The following is a 26,001-nucleotide window of genomic DNA, read 5'->3' on the forward strand; positions in this document are numbered from 1 at the left end:
TTGAGACAGACTTTCTCTGTGTAGCCCTGGCTGTCCTGGAACTCTGTAGACCAGGCTGTCCTTGAACTCAGAAATCCGCCTGCCTCTGCCTCCAAGTGCTGGGATTAAAGGCGTGCACCACCACTGTCCCAGTGCAGTAATACATTATTAATAATTCTACCTGGTTGCTGTTACTGCCCCCCCCACACACACACACAGCCTGGTTTTATCCAGTCAGTCATTCATTGATGTCTAGGACTTTGGGCACTATCTACGTTTTAAACTCAAGAGGTTGAGAAAACTCAAGAGGTAGGCATCACGGCACATGCCAGCATTTTCAGTGCTTGGGAAGCACAGTCAGGAAGATTGCAAGCCCAAGATCAGCTGAGCTCCATCGTGTCTTAAAATCATGCCATTTCCAGCCAGGCAGAGCATATTGTGCCTGTAGTCACAGCTACTGTGCAGGATAAGGCTGGAGGACGGGTTGAGCCTAGGCGGCGCAGACCAGTTACAGACAGACCTTGGTTAAGAAAAAGAAGCCTGCGCCAGGTGGTGGTGGTGCAAGCCTTTAATCCCAGCACTCGGGAGGCAGAGGCGGGCGGATTTCTGAGTTCGAGGCCAGCCTGGTCTACAAAGCTGTCTCGAAAAAAAAAAAAAAAAAAACAAAAGAAAAAAGAAAGAAGCCTGCGATACCATCACTTTGGATACTGAGACAGGTGAGATTGTGTTTTTTAAAAACAAACAAATCAGGATTTTTTTTTGGGGGGGGTCAAATACAAGTTTGAAGCCAGCGTGGACTACACCTGTCTGGGATGGGGGAAAGGTTTAATTATTCCCACGAATTTGCCAGCTATTATTCAGTGGTAGCCTGGCTGGACTACAGTGACCAGAGTAATACACTCTGCACCAATACACCTGCCTCCTCACTTAGCCACACCAGAGCCTATTGACAGCACTGGGTGACTGCATTCCCAAATCGTGAGGAAAATGACAGAGCAAGGAAAGGTTTTTATTAAAATTTTGAACGGGTGCTCCTCCCGGTGGCGACCCTTCAGGCACACTCCCAAAGTAGGTTCTCTGCAGTTTCTAACATCAGAAAGACAATCTCTGAACCACAACCAAGCAACGTGGGTTGCCTAAGTCTGCGGGGGAAATGCAGAGGAACACGGCCTTTGCTGTGAGGCAGTACCCAGTTTTTCTCCAGAGGTGTGAGATGGAGTCCAGGAAACCAACTTTGCGCCCCCTCTGGCTCTGAACAGTCCCTAATCCTCAGACACGCGCTGTCCTCAGGAATAACTCGGGCTTCTCCGGAAGCATCCATTTAGTTCATAGTGACCTTGGGGTCAAGGGGCTTGGAGGTTTGGGGGGTCTCGATTCCCCACAGAAGCCTCCTGGGGGTTAAGGCTGCTGTGCACCTGTGCTCACGCCGCCTCCCGCCTAGGCGGGTGCGCGCGCACGGAGAAGCGGAGATGCTGACTCAGCCAGGCTTCTCCCATCTCTTTCGCGCAGCACGGATGCTGGCGGTTGGTGGCTGCTGCGGCTGCAAACAAGGCAGCCCGGGGAGGGGAGGCGGGGGAACACGACAGTGCACCGGCAGCAACCCGGCCGCGGGCTCCTTAGGGCCCATTGCGGCACTTCCCCCCGCATGCCCGGAAGGGGAACTGGCGGGGCGCGCGAGTTGACGAAATTTGGGGAGGGGAAGTGGTCTCTAGAGGAGGAACTCCGGATCCCGCGCGTGCTCCGCTCACACCCAAACTGGAAGGAACCTGTTCAGTCCGGGACCAGGGACGCGCGGGACCAGCCCAAACGCGCGCCTCCCCTGCCCTCCCAACCCCCCCCCCCCGCCAGCCTCCTCACTGGCTCCCCAAATCCTCAGGGCGCGGGCGGACCCGGGAGCTGCGCTCGGAGAAGGGGTGCAGGGGCGCACTCGGTCGCCCCGGGCTCGATCGCGCTCCCGCTCGCACTGCAGCTAAGTGCGGGGGTCCGATCGGGCCGGGATCACACGGGCACGCGCGGATGAGGGGATGAGGGCGTCGGGCCAAGGACCCCAGAGGCGTCGGCGGGGATGGGCGACCCGCGATGACAGCGCGGTTACCTTCCGTGACCCCCAGCCCAGGCAGCCGGCAGGCGGGGCGCGTGCCTTGCGCGGCCCCGATCCACGTGGGCCCGCGCGCGCGCACCAGGCCGGCCCCCTCCTTGCAGGCGCTCGGCGCTCCCAGCACATGGTCGGCGGCGCGCCCCCGAGGCCGGCGGAGACCGGCTGCAGCCGGTATAGGATAAGAGATAGGCAGAGAGAAGCGGGGCCGGGGCGCGGGCGGCGGCACGCACGGCCCGGGAGGAGGCGACAGGGTTGGGGGGCGGGGGGAGGGTGTGGCTCGGGTGGCCGAGGCTGGCGTGGGTTGGGGGCCAGGGTACTCCAGGCTCCCCGCCCGGAGCCAACTTGATAGAGACTCTGGCCCACGCCCTAAGGGGTTAAACCTTTTTCTCATGTTACGGAGCGGTTTATAAGAAGGCTCCGGAGGCCCAGCCTCCGCCTTATTGGGTGCCTTTTGGGGTTTATTCTCTTCCCTTCTAACTTGGTGAGTTGGTTTTATTATTTTACACGCTTAAAAGTTTGATTGTGGGGTATGGGTGTTTGTTTGTTTGTTTGTTTTTTAATATGTGTTGGGGCCTTTTTTTTTTAAGGGCGGGGAGGAGGAAAGCACTTAACAGTTTAACATTTTGAAGAGGTTAATCCGAAAAATATTCTGACAGTTGGGAGTGTTCGGGGCCACTGAGATGACGCGCTCGGGCAGTTGTGGGCAGCTGAGAGTTGAATGTCCATGACCCTAAGTATAGATGGGTTCCAGGAAATACCTTAAAGGGTGCCCTGGCCTTTGATCGTCCCCAACCCGGGGTGAAAGGAGCCAGGCTGTGAGGCGAGTCCGGCGACCGTCTCAGACCCTCTGTGGATTTTCCTCATGAAGTTGCCGGCGCGTCACCAGAGCGAAATGTCAGAGAGGTACCTTCCTTCCCCGGGCTCGCGCGCGCACCCAAGGCGGCCACTGAGGCAGCGCGAGGGAAAAGTGGAACTCCGGGTCTCCATCCCTATTACCCCCCTCCCCAGGGCGGTCCTGGAGAGAGACAGATTTCCCTTCGGAGCGTGGGTCCCACACCTTGCCGGTCTGCACTGTCACCCGCTCGCTGCCTGCTGGTCGGTCCCGCACAACTTCCAAGGTCCGCCGGGCTACCAGCGGCAGCAAAGTGTCGTGCAGCTGAACGGCTCCAGGCGTGGGGGAGAATGATTTTACAGAGGAAATAGGTTAATTTCCTTCTGGGTTGTTTTCAATCCCTGCACCTCAGCAGACAAGTGATAGAAGTTTGCCAGATGGAGTGTAAAAATGTCATCGAACAACAGGGTAGGGGGCAAGATCGTAGGAATTGAGGAACCCATTACAACTCCTTAACCTGGAAGCTGGTGGTTTGTACAGCTGGGCACTGTGCCGGCTGCTTTTGACGGGAAGGGGATTTCTACTTTAGGATTGAGATTTCAGCCTCTGGTGATCTGACTGTTTTGTTTTGTTTTGTTTTGTTTTTTTTACAAACCATACTGATGAGTGTCTAGCTACAAGAAAATGCCAGTTCCTATGCTAAGGTCTTCCCGTGTGCCAAGCACTGTTAGGTGGCTCGGGGGTTGGGGAGAATACAGTGGTGAAACACCTTTCCTGGTAATTAAGGGACCAGCGGCAGCGTCAAAGATAGAAACTGACAGTATGTAAATAAACGATGCAGTCAAGTGGAAAACTGGTCTTAATGAGTACCACTGGCCCTGAGTTTTCCTTCTGCGGTTTCCAGAACTTTTCCTCAGTGGAACTCCAGAGGAAGACACTTAAATTAGGGGCTTGGGTTTCAACTCGATGGTCTTGCAAAACGGGTGAATTGGTTGTAGCCAGTGATTCATTCAAGCGTGGCTGAGGCGTTTAGCAGGTTAGAGTTGGGGGAAGGTTTTTTTTTTTTTTTAATAGAGAGAATTCAAACGAACTCCCCCCCCCCACACACACACACACACACACACACGAAGACTGGTCCAGACAACTGAGGCTAGAGACAACTTGTCAGAAGCTGTATTCTCCGGTCTACATCTTGAAGGAGCTTTGCAGTGCCTCTGTTCTGCTGACACCAGCAGCTGCCAGCTCATTGCCTTCTAAGCTTGTCTTTTGAACTTCGCCCAGAACTGACCCTAGACTAACCCCAGAGACTATATGATAATCCAGTGTCTTTTATGTCTTTTTGCCAAATACTTACAACAAATTAAATCGCAGTGAATGTCCCAGGTAATTATAAATCTCCAAGTCCTGTAGGACACCCATTTAAGGCGTGCTTCCTTCACCCCCTCAGGGAAACAGACTTATCCTGTAGCCCAAACTGGCTTGAAACTCACTGTGTAAAGAAGCTTCAACACACAGCCCACTTCCTGTCTTGGCTTCCTGAGTGTAGCTGTCTATAGGTCTACAAGCAAAGAACCTCACTCCAGTTTGTTTTGTTTTATATTCTCTCCTTTTTCTTTTTTGACAGAGACATGAGGGTAACCAAAAGCTACTAGGAAATACACTAAACTGCCCAGCCTTTTTTTTTTTTTTTCCACCAGAAGGACATTGGGGGTCATGGGTGAAAAGCCAGCAGGCGCTTACTCAGAATTAACAGAATTATCTAATGGGGAAAAACCTAGAAATCGCCTTCACAGATGCAATTTAGCCATCAGGAGATTTCTGCCAGTCCGGAACCACTGCCCAAAGGGTTCCCAGAAGATAAACCCACATTGGGCTTATCTGTAGGTGGTTTACTCAGAGTCAGTCAGGGTCAAAGGCCATCCCTTGGGATTACCTCTTCTTAGGGGACAAGCTTTGGACTCAGAACCTAGTTAGATTCAGAATCTATGTGTTGGGAACACTGAACATCAAGAAGTGAAGCTGTGGCGGGAGACGAATCAGGTTGTTTAACCAGCTCTGCCATTTAAAGCCCCACAAGGTGTTTCCCATCAGATACAAAACCAAACGGACTGGTAGCTTTCCCAGTCTGTAATTTGTGGAGGCCTTTGAGTCGCCAAGTTGAAAGGTTGGGCCTCAGTTGCTTTGTACACAGTGTGACGGTTTGTAGAGCCCAGTGGCCTGCTGGTTAAATGGCAGGAGGAAGAGCTAAGCAAACTGCTTATTCTGCAGTCAGACACTTCCTCGTTTTAAAAGGCATGAGCTGTGTGTTGTTTTGGGGGCACCCCCAAGTCTCTTATTTTGTTTAGTAAACTTTGAAGAGAACTAGTTTTGTTTCTGTTGCTTGTTAGTGTTTATTTCCTTTGATTGTTTTTGTATTTTGTTTTTGTTTTTTTGCTTTTTGAGGTGGAGGAGAAGGGAGACAGGACTGTAGTCCAGGCTGGACTTTAGCTTTGCTTTGCTTTTCTTTCTTCCTTCTTTCCTTTCTTCCTTCCTCCCTCCCTCCCTTTCTTTCTTTCTTTCTTTCTTTCTTTCTTTCTTTCTTTCTTTCTTTCTTTCTTTCTTTCAGACAGAGTATAGATGTGTAACCAAAACCTAGCAATCCTCCTGCCTCGGTTTTCTGAGTTGGCCACAATGCCCAGACTGTTCAGTAAACTTTGAGCAAGCATCTGTGAGACACAAAATGCTATGCAGGCACTGAGTCTGGGAAGAGTATCTGATTGCCCTGTAGGTAGCCTGCCTCATACAGTCTTTTCCACTCGGGGAGGAGGGTTGAAATAGGGTCTCATGCAGCCCAAACTGGCTCAAACTTGCTTATAGCCATGGGTGGCCTTGAATGAATTTCTGATCCTTATGCCTACATGCATGTTGGGTAGCACGCTACCATGCCCAAGCTCTTACGCGAGATCTTAGCTATAACATGCCAATATTATCTTCCAGGAAGGCTTGTACTCTGTTATTGTTCCACACTGTGGTCTTATCTCAATGCCACCCATGGTAGGATGAAGGATGTGCCAGGCTTGTAATGGGAATAAATGTTAGAGTTGGCTTGGCGAGGCCATCTTCCCTTTATGATGATCCCAATAAGAAGGTAGAAAGGTTTGTTTCCCTTCATCCTCTGTTGGTTGGGCGTGGCTGGCTTGTGCCTTTAATCCCAGACAAGAGAATTGCTGCAGATTTGTTTGTATCATGAATGTAGTGAAAGCTGTATTTGGTTGTAGCCAGAACAGAGAGGCGCAGACATAAAGCATAAGCAAGCAAACTGATCGCCCAAAAGGGGCTCAGTAAATAAATAGAAGCAGTTCAGTGTCTTCTGGGCAGCGTTATAGACCAAATCTAACGTCCAGCTGCGTCACACCCACTCCCTTAAGACCCTTCCAGAGCTCGCACTTTGCCTCTTAGCCCGGTTTCCTTGGGCCACCCACTAGGTTCAGCCTGCAGTCATATCAGCTGATGAATAGAGTTAAATGCTAAAGTCAAAAATATTAGCTGTTAAAGCTGGAGGATGCCTTCGAGATTCTCCAGTCTCTGCTAGCTGAGGGAACGAGTGCCTTTAATCCCAGCACCTGGGAGGTTGAGGCAGGCCAGGCAGATGGCTACAAGTTCAAGGCCAGCCTGGTCTATATTTACATCAAGTTCCAGGATGGCCAGGTCTCCATAGAAAGATGGTGTCTCAATAAAGAACAACAAAGATTCCCCGGTCCCTTCTAAAGAGGAGTGCCAGCTCAGAGATGGGAAGTGACTACCTCAAGTCACACAGTTGTGTGGCTGAACAGTCCAAGACCTCTGTCCAAGGTCAAGAGTAGTTTGGGGCTGGGAGGCAGGTAAAACCCACCAGGTGAAAGGAGGGAACCAACTCCCACAGGTTGGTCTCTAACAGACACGTGAGCATTGTGGCATGAATGCATTCCTCTTGCCCTGAGACATAAATGTAAATAAATAAGTTAATGTAGATTTTAAAAAAAAAATGTTTTTGCAGAGTGCTTTGCCAGGCTGGGGATGTTGCTAGAGTACCTGCCTCACATGCATGAAGCCCTGGCTCCCTAGTATCATGCAAGCCACGTGTGGTGACCAGTGCCTACAATCTCAGCACTTGGGAGAGCTTAGAGAAGCAGTAGGGTCAGAAGTTTAAGGTCATCCTCCACTCCATAGTAGCTGTGTGAGACTGTCACAAAAAAAGCAAACGTGCTTTGAAAAAAAAATAGACTTCCTCATAATAAATATAGAAAGCTCTACTTCCCTCTTCGGCCTTTAGTTGGCTTGGAGAGTCTGATTCTGGACTGTGTGGGCCAAAACCCTTTCCCTCCCTGGACACGTTCCCCTGTTTTGCCCATGAGGAGAACAAGCTGACTTTGGACTCTCTTGCAGCCTAAACCTCCTGTCGTTTTAATTTCATTTGAAGGCAATAGGAAGTGCTATAGGTAGTGTTCCTAGCACTACCGGGCTTTTTCAATAGTGTGAGCAGCTGCAAGCAGAACTTGGAGGTTGTCTCGACACACCTTCTGGTGATGGCAGGGACTTCAGTTCAGCGCAAACCACACTTGCAGTTTGGTTGCACCCATCCAATAAAATACAGAACTTTCATCAGGACGGAGGCTAGAAACTTCCCCCATGTGGTGGCACACACCTTTCTTCCCAGCACTCAGGAGGCAGAGGCAGGAGGATGGATCTCTGAGTTAGAAGCCAGCCTGGTCTACATAGTGAGTTCCTGGATAGAACAGCCAGAGCTAGTAAGATCTGTCTCACGAGAAAGAAAGATAAAAGCTAGGTGTGAGGTGACATAAAAGGACAGATTAAGCCAAGAGGACAGATTTGTGAAAGTAAACAATTACCCATTCAGGGATTCCTCTCACATCAGGATGAGACCACATTAGTTGAGTTTATCAGAGGAAGCCTGACAGGAAAGGGGGACCAAAAGGAGCAGGGGTGTGGAGGCTGCCAACAGCAGCTGCAGAGACTGCATGCAGCTTGGAGGAATGACACAGTAACAGGTAGGATAGCTGGAGACCACAAGAGCCACCAGGAGCCTTTTCTGACTAGGTGAGTCAAGAATCAGAAGAAAAAAGGCTCTGCAAGATAGGTTGGGGTCTGATAACGGGGCACATAGAAAATCTGGTTCGTTAGACTGCTTCCTTCAGAGAGAGACGAGTGATTGAAACACACACACACATATACACACACAAACCCAGCAATGCAGTGTTGCCAATAGATTCATTTTTTAGCCAGGAGGAACCTGTGAGTTTCACCAAGGAGAAGGTTCAGTAGACAGACTCACACAAGCGACAAGGCTGCAGGCTCACCACCTCTACGGCCTCCCTTCCACCAGCATACTTCCCCAGGGAAAACCACTGTCCCAAGGCCAACACTGGGAAGTACTTTTAAACCACAGCTGGCTGCTGTTCGCACTCCTCTGCCCCGACTGCCTGTCTTCAGGGCGACTTTGGAAAGATTGATGAAGGAGAAGGGTTGTGGAGACCTCCCTTGTTGGCAGACTCCTGACTCCCGTCATGGATCGAATGCTTCCCATGTCGGGCACACTAACCACTGTGCTGCAGCTGTCCTGACTACATCCTGGAGCTCTTTCCCAGCCCTTGGCTGCCTTTTCCTTCATTCTCAGGTATGAGGCACAACAGGAAAAGACCTTTGCTGCAAAGGGCACCGGCCTCTTAAAGCATCCCAAGCCCTGTTCCACTTGGCCAAAAATTTAACAGGGCCAGAGTATGAAAAAATGAGGGTTTAGCTCCTTCAAAATACAGACCGCTGTGGGAAATAATAGGATGAATGCGTTGTAGGTTAGATACATCACCGTTCAAGATTTGTGAACTAGGAGCCATGAGGTGTTTACATTTTCCCAAGCTTGTCGACCTGCCTTCGATCCTCAGGACTTACATGATGGAAGGAGACAACTGTCTCTTGAAAGTTGTCCTCTGACTTCGACACACATGCCCTGACACATGGGCACACACATATCCACAGAATTATTATTTTTTTCAAGACAGGGTTTCTCTGTATAGCCCTGGCTGTCCTGGAACTCACTCTGTAGACCAGGCTGGCCTTGAACTCAGAAATCCACCTGCCTCTGCCTCCCAAGTGCTGGGATTAAAGGTGTGCGCCACGACTGCCCGGCGAATTCTTTTATAGTTTATTTATTTCTACTTTTTATGTACATTGGTATTTTGCCTGCATGTATGTCGGATCCCCTGAAGCAGGAGTCACAGACAGTTGTGAGCTGCCATGTGAGTGCTGGGTCTTGAACCTAGGTCCTTTAGAAGAGCAGCCAGTGCTCTTAACCACTGAGCAGTCTCTCCAGCCTCACAGAATTATTTTTGTTTGTTTGTTTTGCTTTGCTTTTCTGGGCAAGGTTTCTCTGTATAGCCCTAGGGCTATCCTGGAACTCTGTCTGTAGACCAGGCTCACCTCAAACTCAGATCTGCCTGCCTCTGTCTCCCAAGTGCTAGGATTAAAGGTGTATGCTACCACCGCTTGGCCACAGAACTAATTTTTAAGTTCACTTTTTTTTTCCCAGAGCTGAGGACTGAACCCAGGGCCTTGTGCTTCCTAGGCAAGCACTCTACCACTGAGCTAAATCCCCAATGCCAAATTCATTTTTAAATTAAAACTCACAAGTCTGCTGCATACATACTAACTTTGGGGGGGGGGAGTCGTTGTTGTTATTTTTAGAACTTATATAATCTCAGCCAGTTGGGAAGGTGAGGCAGGAGAATTTCAAGTTTAAGTCCTGCCTGCTTATCAAGACTGTGTCAGGATGAAAAAGCAGTGTGGGGCTGTAGCTCTGAGACAGAGTCCCTGCCTTAGGAGTGCAAGGCCCTGCCAAGCTCAGTACTGTAAAACCAAAGCAAAGAAACATCTTTGCCTGATGCCTTAGTCATGTGACTGTGGCCACCTAATATCAGAAGGACTATGTAAATACCTGGAAAATGACTGGTGTGCAATGATACCATCAATTCTTCGTTGTTTGGTTGGTTGGTTTTAGGGGGAGAGTGGTTTTTGTATTCTTTGTTTGTTTGTTTGTTTGTTTTCTTTTGTTTTCAAGATCGGGTTTCTCTTGTGTAGCCCTGGCTGCCCTGGAACTCACTCTGTAGACCAGGCTGGCCTCGAACTCAGAAATCCACCTGCCTCTGCCTCCCGAGTGCTGGGATTAAAGGCGTGTGCCACCACCACCCGGCTTTGTATTCTTTTTTGAGACAGGGTCTCCTATAGCTCAGACTGGCCTTGAACTTGTTACGTATATGCCCCAGCAAGAATCCTCGCCAATAGGAGGTCTGACACTCTGGATTCATTTATCAGGAGAGGTCCCACTGCTCTTCGTTCGGCTAAACATGTCTATGACCATTTTGAAAGTCTCTGTGACTGAAGAGGCTACTAGAGTCTTTCACTTAGCTGTGTTGAGGCTTGGCGCTACTCTCACCCTGTTGAAGTCTAAAGAGGAAAGCATAATGAGATCAGGAGTGACCCCCTTAGGTTCACATGTTCAGGCCCTTGCAGGCCTGTAATGCCCCATTTAGCCTGTGTTAAGTATTTGTCATGCCTTCTGAAATTAACTCGCTCCTGGTGACCAACTTGGAGGAGCAAAATCTACATCCAGAAAAACTCAATGTTTTCACGGAGAATTGCCTTCTGTCCATGAAGATACCTCTACGTGGGACACCAAACAGGATGCTGTTTACTGAGCTAAAAGGGTTGAGTGGATGACTTGATACTAGGTAGACATGAGTGGGAAGTCTCAAGTGCTTGCTACATGGAAGGCTCTGGACAAGTCTCCCCGTGTTGGGCTTCCCTCCCTATAAGCATGCCTCAAGGCCAATTGATTGATTGATTGATTATTTTGTTTTGTTTTCGATACAGGGTTTCTCCATGTAGCCCTGGCTTTCCTAGAACTCTGTAGACCAGGCTAGCCTCAAACTCAGAGATCCACCTGCCTCTGCCTCCCAAATGCTGGGATCAAAAGTGTGTGTCACAGCACCTGGTTCCAATTTGTTTTCTTTACCTAATCTATATTCTTTGACATCAGCATCCATGCTTGGTCTGGTGAACATTCTTCATCCTTCAGAGAACCTTCAAGTACTCTGCTTGGGCTCTTTGTGTTTTTGCTTATGGTTTTTCTCACTTTTAATTATGACAGAAAAGTCTCATGTTCAGACTCTTTGCGGGTCCCGTGTATAGTATAAAATATTGTATAGATATAAAACTGTATAAATCTATACTAATTCTACATGATTTAAGTACTTAATAAGTAGTTCTTGTCAGATATGTTTGCTAAATAGGATGAGAATCAGCTGGCTGTGGTGGCATGGGCCTTTAATTCCAGCACTCATGTGAGACAGCACTGATAACCAGCAGTGATCATTCTTGCATACATGAGTTCAAATTCGAGGCCAGCCTGGGCTACATGAGACCCCACCTCACAAAAGAGACAGAGAAGAAGAGAAGACAGGAAAATGATCAGCTCTTACATGATTACTCTGATTCTCTTTCTCATGTTTTTATCGCAGATCAAGAATGACCCAAAAGAACTCGAAGCTTTGTGCCAGAGCCAATGTGTATACCCAAGTGCCTGACGGAGGATGGGGCTGGGCAGTAGCTGTTTCTTTTTTCTTCGTTGAAGTCTTCACCTATGGCATCATTAAGTCATTTGGTGTCTTCTTCAATGACTTAATGGACAGTTTTGACGAATCCAATAGCAAGATCTCATGGATAATATCAATATGTGTATTTGTATTAACATTTACAGGTGAGTACATGGGTGATATCCATGTGTGTTTGTGCTAACATTTACATGCCAGTATATTGTCTGTACAGCTTAGCCTGCGCACTATCTGGTCCTTTTAGTCTGCCCGCCTACCTGACAGTTGTCATTGGACCTGTGATACATCCTCTCACCTGTCCTGTTAGACTGTCTAGCATCAATTAAGGAATGTGGTTTTTAGCAGGCTGGGGACCAGCAAGAATTAGGCAACAGTGAAGAAAAAGCCATGGTTGTCAGATGTATTTTCTGTAGTCCAACACACATTTTAGACACGTACTGCCTGCAGCTTGGGAGGCAGTTCAGTGGGAGAAAGCTTGCCTGGCACATGTAAGGCCCCAAGTTCGATTCCCAGCACCACAAAGAAGGAAGTGAGATACATATAGCATGTATGATACTTGTGGCCTGTAGAGCACTTTGAAGACAGTGGTAAACCCCAGTCCTCCAAGGACCTAGCCACTGGCTAAGAAAGAACACCCAGACTTCCCTAGGTCCTAGCTTTGAATGCACATGCACCAAAAATGGAGCCACACGGAGTCAACTCAGAGTGGCTCCTGAGCCAGGATAACATGAAAATTCATGAAGCATTTTTCTAATGATTAAGAATGCTTTGCCTGCATGTATGTCTGTGCACCACTGGTGTGCCTGGGGAAAAAAGAGGCCAGAAGAGGATACAGGATTCCCTGGAGCTGGAGGTATAGAGGAGATGGTTTTGATTTGCTGAGTAGGTGCTGGGAGTTGAACGGATCCTGAGGAAGGCCAGCCAAGGGCTCTCAATTGCTCAGCCACCTCTCCAGCTCCTCTGTATTTTTAAAAAGGAAACTCATTTAGCATGCTAAGGCTCTGGGCTCATAGAGACATGCTGAAGAAACAGAACAGAAAGGGTTCAGTGCGAACACAGGAAAGATGGGGTGTGTAAGGGTGGACAGTCAACCCTGTATCCCAGGGTGCTTCACGTACAGATTCAACCAGTCAGGCTGAAAATGTCCCAGGGCCTTTGACCATTGCTGGGTCTACCACGGTTAACACAGCCAGACATCTTCCTTGTGACGCTCATTATTCTACCCTAAGCATAGTGTAACAACTGTTTGTGTGCTATGGCCTTCAGTTAGGGATTGTAAATGGTGTGGAGATGATGTAAGTATGTGGAGGATGGGTGGAGGTTATATGCAAATACTGTGTGGGCGTAAGGAACCTGAGCACCCATGGATTTGGGTCTCCTTATGGAGCAGAGAGTCCCAGAAACATTCCCCATAAGATTATAATTCATGTATTTTTCCTTGTTTTTGTGGTACCAGAAACTAAACTTCAAGTTTCATGCATGATAGGCATGAACACATATAACATGCATGTACCACTAAGCTATAATCCCACTTATAAAATTATAAATATTATCCTGAGGGGACACTGAATCCCATCACCCAATTCCCCAAAACACTTTACTGATTCATCGTGGTACAGTACTCCCAGATCCAGTGCATGAAATAAGATGGGGGTGGGAAGCTACTGCCACTTTGTCCACAGTTGTCCTCCAGCTCCACTGGTGCTCCCACATAAATAAACATACACACACATGGGTACATATACAATCACATACATGCAAACATCTACACACATACACAGATACATGCATAACACATATATACATATATACATGAATATGTAGATATATATACATATATACACATGTGCATATGTATATACACATGCATATACATGTGCATACAGACACATGCATACATACATACACAGACATATGCATACATACATACATACATACATACATACATATATACATTACACATATGCATATACATATACTACATACATGTGTACATATTTAGTTTTTCTGGTTTTTGTTTGTTTGTTTGGTTGGTTGGTTGGTTTTTTGAGACAGGGTTTCTCTATATAGCCCTGGCTGTCCTGGAACTCACTTTGTAGACCAGGCTGGCTTCGAACTCAGAAATCCGCCTGCCTCTGCCTCCCGAGTGCTGGAATTAAAGGTGTGTGCCACCACGCCTGGCTTTGTTTGTTTTTTATAGACAGGGTTTCTCTGTGTAGGTAGCACTGGATGTCCTGAAACTCAAGTCTGTAAACCAGGTGGTCCTTGAACTCAGAGATCCATCTGCCTCTGCCTCTGCCTCTGCCTCTGCCTCTGCCTCTGCCTCTGCCTCTGCCTCTGCCTCTGCCTCTGCCTCTGCCTCTGCCTCTGCCTCTGCCTCTGCCTCCTGAGTGCTGGGACAAAAGGGATGTGCTATCACCATTCGGCCATACATGCAATTTTAGAAGTTAAAAAAAATATAAGTTTACATTGTGTAAACTAACAGTAACGTGTCTACTGATTCAACAGAATGACTTGCCTCGCCTCCCCTCCCCTCCCCTTCTGTCTAGTGTGTTCCTCTTTGACCCAGCTCTGAGTGGTTCTCTTATCTTAGTGTACTCCAGCCAGTGTTAAGTCGAATGTAAGTGGGAAAGAATTTGCTAGATTTCAGTGTCCCCGGGGACAGAGTGTTTAGAAGCCAAACAGCCTAAGATTCCTCACTGCCCCGATCAGCTGTCCCGTGGCTATTGTCTTTTAAGTGAACATGCCCGGGAATGTGTCTTATTTTCACCCCATGTTATTTTCCGGACAGTCCAATGAAACCAGGTAGACTTTGACTACAGCTAGGATTCTTTTAGAAGAATCGGTAGCAGTGGAGATAGAAAATAAAAACAGTTATTAGGAGAATGATCTTAAGGAGAGCCAGCGTAGGCTGGAGAGCAAAATAAATGCACATGCAACTCTGTATTGAGCAAAGATGGCTCACCTAAAGATGTATTTCATGTACCCTTCCTCACAGATGCTAGAATCTAAGGTCTCGAGACGCTCATGCTGGGCAAGCTCTAACCTAAGTTCTACCCCAGGCCCTGGCTTTCCACTTACTGCTTTGTCATTAAAGCACTGGGGGATTGAGACCAGGGTCCGGCTACTGTAGCCACTGCTCTTCCCATGAGCTGCCACCCCAGCCTTCTTTTTAAGTTTTTGCCCAAGAAGGCCTTGAACTTGCAATCCTCCGGCCTCAGCTTCTTAAGTAGCTGGGGTTGCACACTTGATTCTCCAGGACTGGCCCTTTGCACTTTGAATCTGAACAAACGGTAAAATAACCTCTGGCCCGACCAATAGCCGTTGCGGGAAACAGCCCAGGTTCTTTTATCACCCTGTGATGTACATTGAAGTTCACAATGTGTGGGAAGGAACCGCAGTGAAAACCGGCACAGAAACCCGAGGTCAAAGGTCTTTCTCTGTCCCTTTCCCTCACAGCTCCCCTCTCCACAGTCCTGAGCAACCGCTTCGGACATCGGCTGGTGGTGATGGCAGGCGGGTTGCTCATCAGCTTGGGAATGATCGCCGCCTCCTTCTCCCAAAGGGTCTACCACATGTACATCTCCATAGGGATAATCTCGGGTGAGTGCCTCGCCTCCGCTCCGTTCTGCGCATGCGTGCGCCACGTCAGCGCCGGTCAGTGTTGTGCTGGACTCGGTCTTGAGGGGTGTCTGAGAAGACATTGATGGTAGGCGATATATACGTGTGCCCCAGTTTGCATACTTTAAGTTTTGTATAGAGCTCTGCACACATCAGAAGCCTTAGTCAGCCAGAGCGGGTGACACAGGCCTGTGATCTAAGCACTTGAGGATTAGGCTCAGGCAGGGAGATCATGAGTGTGAGGCCAGCCTGAGTTACATGTCCCAAAAAATAAAAAATAAAAAAATAAAAATCAAGGAGAAAGACTTATTTCCACATACAAATACTACCTAAAAATTACTTTGGATAATTTATTCTACTATGAATTGTACAAATTTGGGGAGTTCTAGAGAACGGTTCTCAGTTCTAACGTCTCAGCTCCCTACACGACTGTAGCTGCGTGTCTTCATTTGTTTGTTTATTTAAGGTTGCAACAGCCTCATACATTGCAGGCTAGCCTCCATAGGACTATGCAGTAGCCACAGGTACCCTCGAACTCCTGACCTTCCTGGGTGCTGGACTTATAACTATGCACTGCCACACCCAATCTCACGCAGAACCTGGGGATTGAACTCAGGGCTTTGTGCATGCTAGGCACGCACGCTACCAACTAGGCTACCCCACACTCCAGCCCGAAGGTGAAGTCCATTTTCTTTACCATGGTTTTTCTGCGGAATGATTGGCTTGGCTCCCAGAACATGAATTTTACAAAGCCCCCTGCTCTCTCTAACCATGCCCTCCGGGCTCCCACCAGGTCTGGTTCTCACGGGCCTTTGATTTTTTCCCCCCACAGGTTTGGGGTACTGCTTTAGTTTCCTCCCAACTGTGACCATTCTGTCGCAGTACTTTGACAAAAGGCGTTCAGTAGTCACCGCGGTCGCTTCTACGGGAGAGTGCTTCGCGGTGTTTGCTTTCGCACCAGGTATGTGAGTGACGGTGGTTCATTAGCTGGGGACCGGGGAAGCCAGTCTTGATGTTATTGCTGTACTAACAGCGTGGGTAACTTGTCATGAGATGTCCCAGGCTCTCTCTTCACCCCATTTATAGGATATCCTTCTCCTCCTCCTCTCCTATTTCAGGAGTCCACACCACTTTATTCTTAGTCCAAGTTTACATAAACGGGTACATGTTCAGTGGTAAGGCTTTCTTGAAACATGAAAAAAATCATCCCTAAAGCATTTAGTAATAGGGACTATTTGTATTACTGTTGCTCCCCTTCCACAAACGCTCATTCCACGTAGACGTAAGTTATGCCAACGAAATCAGCACTCTTGTGTGCGTGTGAGGAATCTCACAGCCACACTGTCTCTCTGGTTTATTTCCCTAACTTAATGTTAATGCACAAGAAAAGGTAAGTAGTGGGTAGGTAATCTTCCAGACTCATTCCTTTCTCTCCTCCTTTTTTCCCGGGTTCTCTGCCATACCCTGTCCTTATACATGCTGGCAAATTCTACCGCTGGACTGCATCCCAGCCTGATGCTCTCTCCGGCGGGTTGCAGGGTTGCGAATAGAAGTGATTAGGAGTTAGGTATTATGATACCTGAGGCTTTTCAGGTGGTTCAGGCAATTGTGTGTTCACTCACAAACACACACACACACACAGAAGGGAGAGAGAGAAAATCAGAGAAATCACGTCTGCTGTTGAATGTAGGTAAAGGCTGAGCTATGGCTGCCATTCTCTCCATTTCCATTTCTTTCCTTTTTTTTTTTAATTTTTACTTACTTATTTTACGTATGTGAATACACTCTCGCTGTCCTCAGACACACCAGAAGAGGGCATCAGATCCCAATCCAGATGGTTGTGAGCTACTTTGTGGTTGCTGGGAATTGAACGCAGGACCTCTGGAAGAGCAGTCAGTGCCCTTAACCACTGAGCCATCTCTCCATTTCTTTAAAAAAAAAAAATCTTGACACAAGGAGTCCATGAACAGTGAGTGCCCTGAGCTGGCACTAGGCACCATTCCTGGCACTTGGTTCATACTTAAGGAATGTTACATGAGGAGCTGGACACAGAACTGTAGTTAAGAGTGATGAGTGCTCCTGCAGAAAGAAGACCCAAGTTCAATTCCCAGCACCTGAGGGAGCTGGTATTCTCTTCTAGCCTCTGAGGGCGCTGCATACATGTGGTTACATAGATATACATGCAAGCAAACGTTCTCATGCTTTAAAAAACATAAAATAAAAATTAGTAAGATCTCAAAGTAAAGTGGTTTGGTTTTTTGGGTTTTTGTTTTTGTTTTTTAAGGAGGTGGGGTGTCTAGTTTTACTGTTAACGATGGAGACGCTTGCTCTCCATCTGTCTCTGAGCTACTTCTGGTCAGCAGCCTCCGCCCTGGGTTCACAGTGAGAGAGGCAAGAGCCCAGGTTGCTAAGGACATACTCAGGTAGAAACTGGAGCACCATATCCTGTAATGCCAGGATAAGAAACACATGTCTTTTGAGTTAAGGTTCACAGTGGAGACCTGCAGGCATCTGTAGACAGGGTGGACAGTCCTTGGGACACAGTGAGAAAGCTTGTGGTGTCAAAGCAAACATGCTTAGGGACTTAGGTTGGTGTCCAAAGAAAGAGGCAGGCAAATGGAAATGATACGCTTCAGAGCTCAGAAAGACAGGCATGCTTCAGAGTGAGGATCTCAAACGACTGCCTCTTACTTTATAAGAGGTCAAATAGTAATAAAAAAAATTTATTGTATTTTCATGGTATCTGAGCCTCCTGGTATCCAGGGCCTGCTGCATGCAGGTGTTCTACCACTAATATGTCCTTGGCCCTGGGGATCCTTTCAGCTTTGGGAATTATACGTGTATTAGAACTATTCGATTCTGCTGCTTCAGCACAAAAGCATCCGCAGACTCTATGAGCGCACAAACCAGTCCTGTCCAGTCCAGTTTTATTCAGTGGGTCAGATTTGGCCTGTGGGCTATTGTTTGTTGAGCCTTAATGTGGGTTATAGACAAATCTTCCATTCTTAGGCCTCAACCTGGAAAATCCCACTGCCCAAAGCTCTTTTGGAAAGCTGGGCTGACAGTTTTTTGTGGCATATATAATAATAATTGTGCACTTTTTTTTTACTCATTTATAAAATGCACCAGAAATCAGAATAAAGGATGGTGTATGGGGATGGGGAGGCATCTCCACGCTGCACAAACGTGAGGGCCTGAGTTTGTATCCTCAGCAGCCGTGTAAGAAGCTGGGTATGGTGGCACATGCCTGGATCCCCAGTACTAGGGAGGTGGGGACAGGTGGAGCCTGGGGACTAGCCAATCTTGCCAATTCCAGATTCAATGAGAAAGTCTGTTTTGAAAGGCTGGAGTTGTAGCTCTGTGGTAGAAAAGCCTTAAATTTAATCTCCATCACTCCATTCAAAACAAGACAGAACGGTCAAGAAAGACACCCAGCATTGACCTCTGGCCTCTGGATGCAAGTATACGTTTATTCATTCCCCCTCTTCTTACCCCACCCAAAGTACAGTCTAGGATGTCTGCATTCGCCCTAACTTTGAGCAGAATTTATTACTAAAACTTTATCCACATTTCTCCTGGCTATTGTCTGCTGGATCTGGAGTCAGTTCTTTGACCTTGAATTTTTTCCCCCCTTGCTTCTGTCTCTTCAAGCAATCACAGCTCTGAAGGAGCATATTGGCTGGAGATACAGCCTCCTCTTCGTGGGCCTTCTGCAGCTGAACATCATGGTCTGCGGCGCCTTGCTAAGACCAATTATTATCCAAGGGCCGGGGCAATCACCGAAAGCAGTCACTCTGGAGCCCCGCAGAGAAGTTCAGTATATGCTTGAAAACGAGAAAACACGGACCTCAATAGACTCCATCGACTCAGGAGTAGAACTAACTACCTCACCAAAAAATGTGCCTAGCGAAGCGAAGACAGAGCAGGAAACCAGGGCTGAGCAACAGCAGACCCTGGTGACTAGCCCCAAGCACAGCCAGATGAAAGCCCCGCTGTTGGACTTTTCAGTCTTGAAAGAGAAAAGCTTCATTTGTTACGCGTTGTTCGGCCTCTTCGCCACCCTGGGCTTCTTTGCGCCTTCCCTCTACATCATTCCTTTGGGTATCAGTCTAGGCATTGACCCTGACCGCGCTGCGTTTTTGCTGTCGACGATGGCCATTGCGGAAGTGTTCGGAAGGATCGGGGCTGGGTTTGTCCTCAACAGGGAGCCCATTCGCAAAATCTACATCGAACTCATCTGCGTCATTTTACTGACGGTGTCTCTGTTCGCCTTCACTTTCGCTACCGAATTCTGGGGCCTCATGCTGTGTAGCGTGTTCTTTGGCAGCATGGTTGGGACCATAGGAGGGACCCACATCCCGATGTTGGCGGAGGATGATGTCGTTGGGATCGAGAAGATGTCATCTGCAGCTGGAGTCTATGTCTTCATTCAGAGCATCTCGGGGCTTGCGGGACCACCCCTGGCAGGTGACTAAACTGCTGTTTTCCTTGTATGTCAGTGGGGCTAGGGTGGGGGTGGGGGGGTGCATGTGCCAGAGAATGCGTGTAGAGGTCAGAAAACAACTTGGAGAGAGTCGGTTTTCTCCTTCCACCATGTGGGTCCCGAGGTTTGAACTCAGACCCTCAGGCTTGGCAGCAAGCGCCTCTAACCCACTGAGCCATCTCAATGGTTTCCCTGGTTAGTACAGAAGGCGTCTTTGTTGTAGAGGCAAATCGTGTTTCATATCTTAGCTGTGATATGCCCTGATACTTTCTGTGATTACAGCCAGGCTTGGTGGCACACACCTGTAATGCCAGCACTCCAGAGGCAGAGGCAAGTAGATCCCAGTGAGTTCAAGGCCAAGCCTGGCCTAATGTAGCAAGTCCCATCAGAGCGGAGCTACATAGTGAGATTCTGTCTCAGAAAAACCAATAATTTCTGTGGTTAGAAATTGTGCTCGTTAAGATTCCTGAAGTAAGAACAACATACCCCTTCTTTCTGTTCGGAACACGAGCTTGTGAGGATTCACTGCGAGGAGAGGGTAGAAGAGACCTTGAGAACACTGCCTGGAGCAGAGTGAGACAGCAGTGCTAAAATTTACCCTGCAGTTTGTGAATTTTTACAGAACAACAGTTTATTATCAATAGTCAGAGCCCTCGACGCCCAGAATGCTGGGTTCCGAATGTACAGGAAGAACCAAGCAACCGGCTTTCCATCACTTAGTACCATTTTCTCTGCCCCCTAATTACCTAGATGTCTATAACAAAGGTAAAGAAACCCAGCAATTAAAAAAAAAAAAAAACAAAAAAACAAGCTCGTTAAGCCGGCAGTGGTGGTACACGACTTTAATCCCAGCACTAGGGAGGTAGAGACAGGTGGATGGTTCTCTGTAAGTTCAAGGCCAGCCTGGTCTACACGGAGAAACTCTGTCACTGAAAAACCGAAATAAATAAATAAGAATACTAGCTTGTTAAAGTAATGGGCGCCTAATAGTCCTGCCTTCTTGTTTCTCGATGGGCTGGACTTAGCCCATGAAGAGCTGGTCAGTAACTCAAAACTTGCTTTTGGTAGGTGCTAGAAGTCTGCTGTGTGCTCCATTTCTTCCTCCAGCCCAGCAGGTTTCTGCCTTTGACTATGGTTCCTTCAGAAAATTAAAATCAGTGACGGAAGCTAGCAGAATGTGATGGTCCGTGCCTGTAACCCCAGCCTCTGGGGGATGGAGGCTGGCTAACTGCTGTGGGCTTGAGATGAGGTTGAGCAACATAGTGAGTTTCAGGGCAGCCTGGGCTACTGTGTAAGACCCTGCCTCAAAAATTAATTAATTAATTAGTTAAATAATTAATTAATAATAAGATGGTAGGTCAGCCTAAGAGATGGAGAAGTTGTGGGTTGGACGGGAGTTCAAGTGTAAGGGTGTGTGTGGTGGTGATGTTGCTAACGGTGCCAATGTTTTCTTCCAGGTCTACTGGTTGACCAGAGCAAGATATACAGCAGGGCCTTCTACTCCTGCGCAGCAGGCATGTGCCTGGCTGCTGTGTGCCTCGCCCTGGTAAGACCCTGTAAAAAGGGCCTGTGCCAGAATTCTCATTCAGGTGAGAACCAGACAGACCGGCAGCATGGGAAGGCGTTACAGGACATACCCGAAGACTTTCTGGAAATGGATCTTGGGAAATGTGAACACAGGGCTCATATGAAAATGGATCCTGTGTGACGCATTTTCATGTCGTGGCTTCTATGTCGCCTGGGAGTGGAGCCCCTGGGGATACAGGGAGGGGTAGGCGCTAACCACTAGACCCCCACCTTCAAACTTGCATGAAGGGAATGCCTGTCTGACAGCAGGGCCAGCAGCTGTCTCTTCCCCTCCAGTCCCTTTTGCTTGTTCTTTAAGCCAAAACCAAAACAACCAAACCCTATCCATACAGGAATCCAGCCCTGTTCCGTAGCAATACAAAGATAAGCGGAAGGACCTGGGGGGGGGGGGGCACCCCAGCACGAAAGCAATGCCACGAACTGACAGACTGCTGTTACAAGCACTCGCTCCTGTGATAAAAACTACTATTTTATAAAGTGACATCCAGCCCAAGTCACAGAAATTAATTGGCCATTCCAAAATGACAAAAAAAAAAAAAAAAACCCACAATCTTGAACCATTAAAGACATTGCTGATTTTCAGAAATACAGGTGAATTATTTTTAAACGATTTGAAAATGATTACTAACGTTTACATTGACGAGTCGTGGCTTCTGGGTTTTCCGAATACCACATGAAAAGGAAGCTATGCTTTAAAGCCAAGCATTTGATTAATATGCAAAAAATTTAAACACATATAACAACTTGAACTTCATAAACATGAAGATTATTGCTATTTTTTTTGTGGCCAGCCATCACCACAAGTATTTCAATAGAAATGATAAATTCCATCCATGTTTCCTATTTTTCATAATGCAAGAAATAAATGACTGTTGTGTCTTTAACTTAAACCACTATTTATTATTAAGTTATTCTAGGATGATTAAAACAATCAAAAGAAAGGGCCAGCATGATGGCTCAGTAGGTGAAGTTGCCTGCCACCAAGTCTGACAATCTGAGTTCAATTCCTAGGACCCACACAGTAGGTCAACTTCTGTGAGTTGTCCTCTGACCTCCACACATGCTATGACATGCATGTGCCTGCACACAGATACACACAAAAATATTTAAATGTAAAAATATAATCTAATAATCAAAATAAATAAAAGGTGATTGGAGGTATGCACAACATATTTTTACCTCTGTTCTGCAGCTCTTTAAATGCTTCAGAGAGCTTTTCTGGTCTCATAATGTCAGTTTTCCACAGCCCAAGTTGTAATGATTCTTCAGGTGTTGTTAAAGGCAATGCTGTGCTATTTAAAGGGGAGGGGGATAACAGACGACAAATTGCCTCAGCTTTTACATATATCAGCTAAGAATACTTGAGGATCTTCTTGGATCAGAATTATATTTCATTGGATTGTTGGAACATTTCCAGTGGTATTTTTTGTTGTTGTTGTTGTTGTTGTTATTCGATCTGTAACTGTTGTTGAAGCCTTTCTTCATTCATCTGAAATGGGAGAAACGCAGACGTCACCATCACTGAGTTACAAGTTGCAATTTCCATCTTCCGTAGAACTTGATTGCCCTAAGTTGCCATGGGTACCGGGTGGTACCTGGTCACTGCTGCTGGTGAGTTACACTACATGTGTGTGTAGAGTTCTGCATTCTAGCAGATCTCTACAAAGGGGGCAGTGTGAGGGTGAGGGGGTCTGCTTCCTCGCCTGTGTGATGGCATCTCCCCGACAGGGCGGCCGATGCCTGCTGCTCTACCTTTCTTCATCTTTACCGTTAAGGACAACTCAGGGGGAAACGTAGAACAAGCCTAGTCTGGTTACAGGTACACACAGAAGCTTGAATCTTTTTCTCTGCACTGAGACGAAGGGGGTGTGGCTCATCACCACCTGCCACATTCAATACAGCATCTTATCAGCCATAGAAATAGGACAATCTGTAAAACTTTGGGGAGGGTGAGTGACAGGACGAAAGAAAACGTGTCTGTCCAAAAAAAAAAGCAGACTGCACCTGAAATGGGATGGATGTAGCCAAGCTCGGTGGGACCCCTCCCCCACCCCTGAGCAATGCTTTAGTTTAGGCTCCTGGGCAGGTTTGCAGATGTATGTGACTTCAGCACTTTAAAAGCTATTTTGTACTACGAATGTTCGAGACGATTTAATATTTGTAACTGATTTCTGAGGGATCAACTCTTTAAGTTCAATCTGTATACTGCATGAGACAGGGAAATGTATGCCAATTTCAGTATGTGAACAATCGGGGGGGGGGGGGGTGGACGGGGTGCAAATGTTGGGAAGGAAAAAAGAAATACCACTACAGGATCACTGCTCTGTTCTGTATGAGTGACATCCTGGTACTTAGGGATTTACAATAAATTTACGGCTTTTTATCTAAAGAGTCTGGTGTTCTTCTGTATAAAGTGCTTTTTACTGATCTCAGAAACTGCAAAATCTTGGAGCTACCCCAGGACACACAATGATTCTCAAGGCATGGGCAATGCAGCGATTTCTTCTTCTTTGTCCAGAGTCAGGAAACAGAAAAATGATCAGAAATTTTTTAAAAATACATTTTTCTTAATTATTTGAGAAAAAGATAGTATTTTTGTTCATATCAGCCCCTCTCTCTTCTTCCTAAGTCTTCCCAGACCTACCCCACCTCCCTCCCATCCCTACTGTATCCTTGGCTTTTCTCTTTTTTTATTTTTTTCTTTCTTTCTTTCTTTCTTTCCTTCCTTCCTTCCTTCCTTCCTTCCTTCTTCCTTTTGTTGTTGATGATGTTGCTTTGTAACCTAAGGAGTCTAATCTGTGTAGTTATGTACATGAAGCAAGGTGGACCTACCAGAGTCCACACACCATTAAAGAAGACAGAGCTCTCCCTTCCACTGCCTGTCAGTAGCTCCTCAGCTAAGCTGGGGACTTGTGGGCACCTCCCCATCCGTGCTGGAAGGGTGACCAGCTTGATCCTGTACGGGCAGCCACAGAGCCAGGGCCTTTGCTCTGGTCCTTCCTCACCCCTGGGTCTTACATCCTTTTCCAAGATGGCTTCCGAGCCTTGGTGGGGCGTGATATAAATGTCCCTTTTGTCTGAGCACTCCCCTGACACGTACCCTCTGCACAACACTAAAACTACTCATTTATTTATTCAGACAGAGTCTCATAGGCTAGCCACAGACTTCATACCCCTGCCTCCCGCACACTATGTTCGGCTGACATTTTTTTTCTTTTCTGTTTGTTTGATTTTGTTTTACTTTGTTTTTGAGACAGTCCTACTCCTTTGCTACATAATCCAGACTAGCCTCAAACTCACGGTGATCCTCCTGCCCCAGGTGCCTATATACAAGAATTAAAAGTAAATACCACCAAAATCTTCATTTGTTTTCCTTTTTTCTTTGTGTGGGGGGATGGGGGGGGTCGCCGGCGCATGCGCATGTGTGCGCTATTTAGGTATACCTGCCCCGTGTGTCCACATGTGCACCAGCAAGATTGCTCAGCTAAGCTTAACAACCTGAGTTTGCTCCCCAGAGCACACATAATGGAAAAGAGAACCGACTTGTACAAACAGTCCTGATGCCAACCCATACAGACCATTGGATATGTGCTTTTCCACCGCCATGCACACAAGTTAAACCAAAATGCATTTTTTTTAAGACATAATCACATCTGGGCATTGGGGTGATGCATACCTGTAATCCCAGCATCTGAAAGATGGGGACAGGAGGATGGCTGCTAGTTCAAGGTCAGCCAAGTCAGGGCTACATCTTAAGACCTGCTTTTTTAGGAAAGCAATAAGAGCCGGGCAGTGGTAGCGTACGCCTTTAATCCTAGCACTCAGGAGGCAGAGGCAGGGGGATTTCTGAGTTCGAGGTCAGCCTGGTCTACAGAGTGAGTTCCAGGACAGCCAGGGCTACACAGAGAAACTCTGTCTTGAAACAAACAAACAAAAAAAGGAAAGAAAGAAAGTTATAAGAGTTTAAAATGGTGCGATGTTAAAGGTACCTCAAAGGCCACGCCCTGGGGAGGGAGGCGGGGCTAGTGAAAGGAGTTGGGCTACGGAGGGGCTGTCTACCTCAGCTATTTTACCTCAATGTTTGGAAGCTGATGTAACTACCTAAGCTGATGTAACTACCTAAATTACAGAAAGACCCAAGGACTTTTCAAATCTCCTGTTCTGTTCCGTGTGTTTGCTTGCTTGCTTGCTGTTTTTTGAGACAAGGTCTCATGTAGCCTAGACTCACCTTAAACTTAATGTTTAGCCAAGAATGACGTTAAACTTCTGATTCCTCGGTCTCCACCTGCCAAGTGTTGGGAATACAGGCATGTGCCACCCTGCTTGATTTATGTGGGGCTGGGGGTTGAACCCTAGGTTTTGAGCATCTTAGCTGGGCACTGTGTCAACTGAAGCACATGCCTTCTCAGAACGCTAAATCTCTAAGTAAACATCACAGACACCCAATGCCAAGGGCTGGCAAGCATTTGCTATAAAGGTCCAGATAGTAAACTCTTGAATCTTTTCTTATCACAGGATTCTGCCAAAACTATCCAGTGGCCATCATAGGGTCCGAAGCAGGCACAGACTGAAAATGAAGGGGCATAGCTGCCTTCAACAATATTTTATCATGGGTGCAGAAGTTTGAACTTCATAAAAATGACCATATGTAAAATATTTAACTGGGGGTGGGGGTGGGGAATGGTATGGCATTTTTAGTCTACAATCTATTAAAATAAGATTTGGAGGGTCTGGAGAGATGGCTCGATACCACTCTCGC

General features: G+C 47.2%; 2 protein-coding genes across 7 annotated transcripts in view; one reads left to right on the top strand and one right to left on the bottom strand.

Moving 5' to 3' along the window:
* The window catches only part of Arsg (arylsulfatase G), a 132,182-nt gene that overhangs the window by 95,851 nt on the left and 10,330 nt on the right, over positions 1 to 26,001 (bottom strand). The window contains exon 2 of one of the 4 annotated variants that reach the window (XM_021176936.3): positions 22,422 to 22,731. The gene's annotated coding sequence lies outside the window, so the exon portion shown is untranslated. Of the gene's footprint in view, positions 1 to 2,074; positions 2,156 to 22,421; positions 22,981 to 26,001 lie in introns of those variants that run through there. The other 3 variants (XM_029483074.2, XM_029483075.2, XM_085829447.1) reach the window with 3 other exon arrangements.
* Slc16a6 (solute carrier family 16 member 6) lies at positions 1,922 to 22,429 on the top strand. 3 transcript variants are annotated; one of them, XM_021176934.3, is made up of 6 exons: positions 1,922 to 2,248; positions 11,459 to 11,697; positions 15,011 to 15,154; positions 16,005 to 16,133; positions 18,824 to 19,639; positions 21,113 to 22,429. In XM_021176934.3, exons 1-6 carry the CDS (start codon positions 2,004 to 2,006, stop codon positions 21,361 to 21,363), a joined length of 1,824 nt encoding a protein of 607 aa, XP_021032593.1. In that variant the 5' UTR covers positions 1,922 to 2,003; the 3' UTR covers positions 21,364 to 22,429. The 3 variants fall into 3 exon arrangements, with proteins under 3 accessions (XP_021032593.1, XP_029338932.1, XP_021032594.1); XM_029483072.2 differs by lacking the exon at positions 1,922 to 2,248 and adding an exon at positions 2,432 to 2,980; XM_021176935.3 differs by lacking the exon at positions 1,922 to 2,248 and adding an exon at positions 2,432 to 2,558.

Source organism: Mus caroli, unplaced genomic scaffold, assembly GCF_978045245.1.
Source record: "Mus caroli unplaced genomic scaffold, Mus_caroli_1 scaffold_13, whole genome shotgun sequence".
NCBI lineage: Eukaryota > Metazoa > Chordata > Mammalia > Rodentia > Muridae > Mus > Mus caroli.

What these genes read in the sequence shown, in the direction of transcription:
- Slc16a6 (XM_021176934.3), top strand. Translation starts at nt 2,004, where the DNA reads ATGAGGGCGTCGGGCCAAGGACCCCAGAGGCGTCGGCGGGGATGGGCG. An exon ending in GCGGAGACCGGCTGCAGCCG is followed by an intron (nt 2,249 to 11,458) that starts GTATAGGATAAG and finishes TTTTTATCGCAG; the next exon opens with ATCAAGAATGACCCAAAAGA. An exon ending in CTCCATAGGGATAATCTCGG is followed by an intron (nt 15,155 to 16,004) that starts GTGAGTGCCTCG and finishes TTCCCCCCACAG; the next exon opens with GTTTGGGGTACTGCTTTAGT.